Genomic DNA, 8,956 nt, shown 5'->3' on the forward strand with positions numbered 1-8,956 from the left:
GAAAAACTTGCCGACACCAATCAGGGGGGGTTGCTATTCCCGGCTGTCAAGTGTTTTTGTTATGCAAGACCCAATTCTGTATGTGTGTGTGTGTTCTGTGTGTGGGTGTGTGTGACACAGAATACACAGAGGTAATTAAGGCCCCAGAAATATTGTGCTGTTTATGCTGAATATTTTACAATAATATATATTTCATATATAATCTGTGCCTTAAAAGCAGAGACACAGAGGACCGTTTGGCCTTGAACTAACCTTGTGGAATTATACGTGTAACCTAGTTTAGGCTAATGATCACAACATTTGTGCTTTTTATGACACACAAACTAATATAAAGATAAAACCAGGAAACCAGCCCTGAAATAAACCCTCACTCACGGATGTAAGGAAGCGCCTGATTCAACGGCGGAACCATTAGGGCAATTCAATGGAAAGATAAGAGAACGAGGAAATATTGACTGGCCTAGCATGTCTGTGTTTGACCCCTAGATGAGCAACCTGTTTGTTCAATGAGACCTACAGATGTTAGTGTGTATAATGCCTTGATTAGGATTCCAGAGGCAGCAGTCTTACTCCCTCTGACCTTTTCATCTGCCAAAACAAAGCGATTAGTTCACTCTCACAAGGGACCAGAGGGGCACAGGGCCAATGAGAATGTCCGATATCATAGCGTATGAAATGACTTAAATGTCCATTTGTAACAAAATGTGTTTTATGTGTTTCTCCCACCCCCCAGTACGCTTAGCAGCCTCTTGGTTTAATGTGTGCAGTTCTGGGAGAAGGGATTCACATGAGAGAAGAGCAAAGCAACATGAAAAAAGGAAAGCTCGGATATCACATCATGGGAACACTCTCATTTTTCTGAAAGTAATGAAGGCAAAATGTGAATTCAAAAGCTTAAAACGACAGCTTGGGAAGTGCTCTGGCCAGCTATGTGGTACATGTTGTTCCTGTGATCCGGAGCGATTGCTTGTACGCGAGTCTCTCTCAAATTAAAATGCGGAGAGCCAAGATGTTAATGTTTCTGGATCTGCTTCACTGACAGGGAGAGCCTGGCCCTGTGTACTCATTGAGTGTCTTTCTCCAGATGAGCATTCACATTATAGCAGAGAAATGTGCCTTTGTATCCTCAACAGTTACTTGTAACAATAACAAGATCCCTTCATTGTCCAGTTGAAGCTTCTTTAAACCTAGGTTCCTTTTCAAAACAAAAGGGAAAATTCTCTTTTATTCGGGGGTGTTTGAAAAGAAAAGACAGGTGAGAGCAATTCAATTTCAACAAAAAGAGAGGTCTGACAGTGTGATTGGTCAGCCCAGGTCGAGGCAGCGGAAGCAACACAGTCAATTATGCTGAGAAACACCCCTGAGAGCTCCTGAAGGGCCAAACTGCCCCTGGAGAACAGGTTGCTGGGTTGTTTGAGAGGCTGTCAGTCGAAAACAGTTTTGGCTTCCTGCGAGAAAAATCCTTTTGTTGGCCTTCTGACTTTTTGATCAAGTTTCAAAGTTCCTCACAGACAAAATCTTACCTTCTTATTTTCTCTTGTTGATATATAGAGCAGTGTAAAATAACTGACTGTAATAAAGAAGGGGGCTTAATTAATGGCGGCTGCTGATGTCTTGATTTTTATGAATTATAAGTGACCATATTTGGAAGACAGGAAGGACAAACATTGCTACTACTCTCATCAATAGCAGCTTGTCTACCATAAATATCCATGCCTTAACGCATGCCCTAAATCCTCTGTTTTACTTTAAGTGAAACCAAAACCCATCAAACTGTATTTAAGAAGACTTGGACTCGACGACAGTAAATGCACCTCTTCCCACTATTCATATATTTGACCCATAGAAGCAAGTGTAACATAGTCATGTTTCCTTGCTCATTGATATGAATTTTCAGTAACACACTTACTATGTGGCACAATAAGAAGTATAAAATATTTATGTTTTTTTTCTTGGACCTTGATGTGAATTTAAGATTATTGATAAGCATTGGCTTATTGCAATTTCACACGTATATAAACTGCTGTGTGAATAAATGCAAGTGATGTGATGCGAGTAGCTCTTAGCCACTTTCATTTGTTCAAAGAAGCTCTCAGATGAGGAAATGTTGAGCTGACTTGAACTGTGCTGTGATTCAAAACTTTCTCAGCAAATAATGCACACAGATAAAGCACTCTGTTTTTGATCTAATAAAACCAAGATTTCAAAATGTGAATGGTTTAGTTAAGGATTTCTTGTATTTTTTATATAAGAACAGTAAAAGTGATGATTGGCTACTATCTGAAAGAAGAATGTTTGATATTTAACATATACATTTAGCAGAAAGCAAGTATATCCTATGTGAATGTCTCTCTCTACAATGAGAGAGAAGCAGGAGTCCTGCTGCTGTATTGTTGTGAGAGCTGTGTTTACATTGTGTTTATATGGACGGGCGGCCGAGTGTTTAAAGCTGTTTCAGTCAAGGACTAGAGAAAAGAAGAGGAACATACTCACTGCTTATTTGGATGTCACGTAAGTGTCTTTACATCACGGTCTTTTTGAGTCAATTTATGTGTAATATGAAGCTATGAGTTAATCAAAGTGCGCTAACGTTAGCCTGCTAACACAACATCGTAGGCCACAGGTGATTACAGCTCGAGCTAAGGACAATTGTGTCCACTGCTTGCACTTAATGGTGCGTTCTTATGCAAAATTCTTTTGTGCATACTTGAGGCGAGGGGGGTTTTAGGTGTGCCGATGGAGGAGACAGGATGCTTCAAGATAGCGCAGGTGCCATTAAAAATCAATTGGTTTTGGTTTCATGCTGGTGCCCAAGGGCGACATCTACTGGTTAAAAAAGTTGCACATTCTTTCTTTGACATTAAAGTATCATTATTTATTGGGTATAAGCATGCAACAGTTAATACTGTTTCTTAAAGCAAAGCAGTCTGGTCTCAGTTGGTAATTATGACTTAAACTAAGACTAGTTAAGGCAAATAAATGATCTGTTTCAAGGTTATGTGGATGAACTGACCTGCAAATTCAATGAGATGGATCTATTCTTTGCTTATACTAACACATTTAGGAATCCAGGCAGACATAGCAGTTGTGTTGGACCAAATATTACAAAATACACATAGTCATTAAAGACAATAGTAAGTGTTCTTGTTAAGTTTAATACCATGAGTAGTGACTAACAATAGGTTTCCAAGGTGATAGATAAAATGCTACACAGTGTTCTTCATTTCTGTCCACATCATAAACTATAAACGTGTCACTCCTTTGCAGGCCTTGTATGTATTCAGTAATGATATATACAACAAAAGAACCCCTCTCTGACCAAGTCCTTCACTGACACTTTTATTTTGTTTTACGGCACTTGATATACGATCAATGTATGGCACATTTTATGAGAGAAAAAGGACACACACACATTACACTGCAGCTCAAGCCTTGGCTGAAAACATTCAACTTCTATAGCTACGATCAAGATTCTCTGGGAATGATCTTTATGTCATTATTGATGGTTTTAGGTAATAAGAAAAGCATTAAGAAGATGCTACCAGATCTTGTGAATATATGCCTGGAGCAATATAATGAGCTTTAATGGTCTCTCCTCCATAAGCTCCTCTGTTCACAGTCATTAACACATTCCACAATCCCTTTATACGTTTCATTTATAGTATTAACATAAAACAGCTAAATTGAAAAAGAAAAAAAACAAACATTTGCAGCGCCCGAACCCCTTTGTCCTTTTTAACCAACTAACACTGTTGGTAGAGGCGCTCAAATCTAGCAGGCAAACGCATGAAAAAAAATCCTTCTGAACACATCCCAGTGCTTCAAAAGAAAACGGGACTGATGTTTACCACGATAAATGTTGTCTCTTTATGTCCAGAGCACATGGAGGACGAACTATACAAACTTAAGTTACATAAGTGCTCATGTGAAGTGCCTTCAGCTGCCCTTCAACGCTTTAACTTGTCCAGCCTTTGTGCCGTCACTTTGTTATCTACTTCCTCTTTCCTCATGCACCATGCTGCTGAAGGGTCCTCAGTAGTCACCTGTTGGACTGCATTGAGAGGTTTCTAACTTTGAAAATGTCAGTCTTCCTTTTGGACCCAATGAAGCAAAACAAAAATGCCAAAAAGGATGGCACAATGAGGGCGGAAGAGGCCAAAGTAGTTCCTTTGTCGTTGTCTGACAAGGCTGGGTCTAAGTGTTGATGCTGATAGAGCCATTGCTAAGGGTTGACCCCTTGGTGACCTCTGTGCTGACAGTGGACAGTGGGACGCTTTCGTACCGCTCCGCCACGCCCCAGCAGCGACAGCGCAAGAGGGTAGACTTCAGCTGCTTCTGGAAATTGCTGTTTAGGAAGCCGTAAATAATGGGGTTTACGCAGGTAGAGGCCATGGCCGCAAGGTGGCAGAATGAGAAGATGACGTCATGGCCGCAGGTTGGAATGGCCTCATGGTTCCAGTCAAACACTGTGTTGAAGACGTTGAGAGGGAGCCAGGAGATGGCGAATGCCACCACTATGGACACTAACATGGCGTTGATCCTCATGGAACCCTTGTTTTTCTTTTGGGTGGCATTCCTGCCGCGCTCCACCATGTCCTTCCTCCTTCTCAGGCGCAGGTAGACATGCAGGTAGCAGGCCATGATGAGGAGGAGAGGTAGAAAGTACTGAAAGACGAGGAGGGAGGTGGTGTACGCTCGTCGCTCTTGAACTGAAGGCCACCGCTCCATGCAAACAAGATGGTCACCAACTGGGAAGGGGATGCTCAGGTTCTGGAAAGGCAAGGTGAGGACACTGTAGGAGAGGAAAGGCACCGAGATTAGGCAGGCCACGATCCAGGTGACAGCAACAGCCAGGTAGGACTGACCCACCACAGGCTTCCATCCAGTTGGGTGGACGATGAGCTGGTAGCGCTCCATGGCGATTAGGACAAGGGAGAAGATGGAGACCGTGACAGAAATGCACTGGATGAAGGGTGTTAGCTTACAGAGGGCGTCTCCGAGGATCCAGTGGTCCATCAGCGTGTAGATAATAGTGACAGGTAGGCACACGATGCACATGAGGATGTCAGAACACGACAGGTTGGCGATGAAGATGTTGGTGACATTCTGCATCTCTTTGTGACGCGTGATGACAAACACCAGGCAAGAGTTCCCGATGAGACCCACCGCCATCACCGTGCTGTAGGCGATGATGAGGAAAGTAGTGCCGCTCACAGAGAGCGAGCAGTCCTCGTTAAAATCCAACGGTATCTCTCTCCACAAGGCCTGGTTGTGGTTGGTGCTGTGTTGCAGCTCCATTATGGTTTTCCTGGGCTCACTTCAGAGGCCGGGGGTTTAATTGGAGTAGTTGTTTGTGTCACACAAGCTGTAATTACTTCATGAATAATATTTGCATTGCTTACAGCTCTCCATTATCCTCCACCTTTGATACAGCAGTCTTCATTTGCTGCCTGAAAAAAAAAAAAGAAAAGAAAAGGTACCTTACACAAGTTCCTATTCATTAAATTGTTCTTTTTAAAGTATGCGGTGCGGGAATTTGACATGAAATCATAGAATTTCATACTGTATTTGTAGCAAACTATAGAGTCTCATTCCAAAATCAATAAACCAGAATCAAAGTTCCTAATGTTGCAGACATTAGGAACAAAATTGTGTGGGCATAGCAGAACACGCCTTGATTAACATCCCTTGCTACCAGCGTGACGTCTGGCCCTTTGTGTTTTCAGTACTTTTAAGTGAGAATCATCCGAGAACAAATGAGACGGCCTGCCATGTGACATTTTTAATATTCAAACTGGAGTTAGCTGAGAGACTGTTAGCACCTCAGCTAACACAGATGTCTCTGTAGTGTTACCTTTGGTGAGTTGTTGCTGAGTTAAACTAAAGACAAAAAGATAATAAACGCTGATCATTAAACTAGCTGCACCTAACTTCAGGAGCTTAAAATGAGCACCCACAGTCAACAGTCAACACCAGGCGCTGGTCGTGTACAGCGACTGTCAGGCTGTTGCTATTCGTCAATCTTCACTTATTGAAGACGCCAATTGGTAGTGGTGTCCAAATTGTGAGTTAGCATGATCCTACCCTATATAGTCCACTCATTGTATCCCAGAATGCATTGTGCACAGTAACGTACTGCCACTGATCCCATCATGCATTGCAGTGGCGTTTGACTTGACTGCTTTCAGACGGACGAGAGGAGCGAGCAGCGTCAACACAGAAACACAATGAGCTCATATTTGGAGCATTTTGGATGGTTAACTTCAGTAACCTTAGTTTGTCCTCAGGAGGATGACAGACACGAGAACAGAGTCAATTCAATCTTTTATTTATTTTTTGTAAATGTTTTGTGAAAATACACGAACGTAAGAAAAAGTTAACACTGAAATTCATCTCGCTTTATTCCCTTATTATCGATCCTCAGCTGTTGTCAAACTGAACGTTTTACTTAAGTGACAACAATGACGTCACTGTCAGCGGCGCGGCGTGTAGTGTCCGAAATGTTCTGTAAGTTTGCTGAATAAGAGCACGATATAGTCCCCTACAAAAACACACTGTACAGTGAGTATACTGTAGGGACACGACCGAGTGTTTAGTAAAATAATGCTTCAATTTGACACTGAAAATTTTGAGCCCAATTCAAGAATCTGGAGGCAAAGAAATGGTTATATTGTTGATTTAATTCAGTCTTCTTTATACTGTGAAGATGCTTATTATCATGTAAACAAGGCCCCATTTCACTCTTTTCTTTGTTTCTAAATTTGAATTCTAGCTGCCTTCAAACACGCAACATGAAAGACGTTGGCCCTCTCTTGCTGGGAAAGCTCATTGAATCCTTCATTCTTTTTAAATGACGATATGTGGCAGAAAGGGATTTCCTCGCTGCAGGAGAAGTTTTCATATTTGAAGTGCTCCTAGATGTACTTCTCAAAGTGTCTTTTTGGAGCTACGGTGCATTAAGTGTTCAAATTTCTCATTTGAAGGCGCTGCCACTAGATTGAATATTACAAAACCAGAGATTTATGAGGGGAATAATTCGCTTTAGTATGTTGATATTACGGGGCTGGTGCCACGGCTTAGATATTCCATCTCCTCAAGGACAGGCACTAGGAATAAATGATGTGCTGATGGTATATCATCAAGAAAAACAGCGCATCAAGCCTTCACACTATCGCTCTCATATAACGCTAATTTAGATTTACATCACAGTATCGGTGATAATGAGTGCTCATTTAGAGAAAATCATTCCCTTCCTCACTTTTGACAGCAGGAATTGATTTTGCTTCTGTCCATAAAGAAGCCCACACCTCTGATTGTCACTGAGCGTTCATAATAGCTTCTCCGATTCAAAACACATCTCAAACAAATTAACGTACTGGAACACAAGAAGAGAAATACAATGTTGTTTCACCAGGAACATCTGAGTGTAGTGTTTGTGGATGTGTGTGCACGCAGGCATATTCTTTGTGTTTGTGCTGCAGTCAAAACAGCACTGATTAACTAAGATGTTCTGCCAACGGCTCAGTTCAACAGAAAGCGCGACACAACAATGCACACAGAATAAAATCAACAGGATTTATCATTTTTAATTGAGGACTCGCTAACGATGATAAATGCTGACAGGTAGGACATTAATTGCTAGTGGCTGTCTCTATTATGAGCGGAATAGTCCTATTATAGTGTGCTGTTTCCTCCGTGGGGAACACAAACAAAGCCAGACTATCCATAATAAAGTAAATACTAATACCTGCAGCCAAGTTTTGAACTACTTAAATTCCTTTGTGGTACACAGTCTCCTCTGTTCCAGCGTCTGGATAATTAATCCTCTGCTGGATCTCAACCTGGCAGAGGGTCGAGATATGTGGTCGGCATATTATAACCAAGAAGCAGCCTTGATGTTGATTATTTATGGCAGCTTTTGGACACTTAAAGTGAAACATGGCTCGTGTTGTGTCGGCTGGAGGACAGTGCAAGCCGTGTTTCTTGGAAATCTACAAGAAATATTAATACCTGACCTGACACATAAATTATACAGACGATCTGCATATTACACAACAAAATGCATGCATTAAAAATTAGGAAATATGTACCAGAGAAGGAAAATATGATTTCCTGAAGAAAGAAAAATAACATGAAAATGAATCAGCTCAGGAATTTGTTTAGTAATATTTAGTAATTGTTTTATCAGGTTTAAAACGCATTCATGAGCGACATCATTAGAGTGAAGTCATCTCGTAAATAAACCAACTAAACAGTCATATGTTCTCTAATGCTAAACTTAACAAGGGAAACAGGGAGGAACAGGTTTTTCCAGGGTCCCTGCAGCTGTCCGGGACTCCCTGTCTGCACATGGGTGTCTGCGCGCGCTCGCAGGGACTTTGTGGTCTCCGGACAGGTGCATGGGACTCCTCTGTCCTCTCGTGCACCATCCTGTGTTATCACTCATATTAATCCCTTTTCTTTGGGAACACACATTACCAACATCCACCTAACTAAAACCCAACTTGAACCTCTGTCTAAGAACAAGCCAGCGACAAGTCAAAAGAAAATGATCCATGGCATCAGCACAGCAGACAGGACATTCAAAACCGGCGCGTGCGGTTTTAAAAACTCACAAAATTAACTTGAAATATTGACTATTATGAAATCCTTATCGGCTCATTTTAGAACAAGAAAGAACCGACCACGAATTTCTTATTACTTTTAGTTCACCCTGCAAACCTCATAAAGAGTTAGGCTAGCCTATATTCTCTCTCAAAAGTCAATGTCAAATTGTCAATGATTCTTACCGAAATATTCCGTCTTCTTGGACTTCGTGAGCAGCTTTGCATCAGGTGAGACACAGCTGACTTTTTGGTTGAAGAGAAGGTAGGAGGTTTCCTGCCAGGAGCACTGATAGGGGCTGAGAAATCTCTTAAAGCGACCTTATGCCTCAGACTCGGGCTGGGATGTGATT

The 8,956-nt window shown here is 41.6% G+C and overlaps 1 protein-coding gene across 1 annotated transcript; it reads right to left on the bottom strand.

The window, feature by feature from the left end:
- Positions 1 to 3,139: 3,139 nt before the first annotated feature.
- Positions 3,140 to 8,956, bottom strand: npy8br (neuropeptide Y receptor Y8b). Its single transcript, XM_079366404.1, has 2 exons — positions 8,790 to 8,956; positions 3,140 to 5,450 (listed from the first exon to the last, which is right to left on the bottom strand). Exon 2 carries the CDS (start codon positions 5,296 to 5,298, stop codon positions 4,195 to 4,197), a length of 1,104 nt encoding a protein of 367 aa, XP_079222530.1. The 5' UTR covers positions 5,299 to 5,450; positions 8,790 to 8,956; the 3' UTR covers positions 3,140 to 4,194.

Source organism: Symphodus melops, assembly GCF_947650265.1.
Source record: "Symphodus melops genome assembly, chromosome: 1".
Lineage (NCBI taxonomy): Eukaryota > Metazoa > Chordata > Actinopteri > Labriformes > Labridae > Symphodus > Symphodus melops.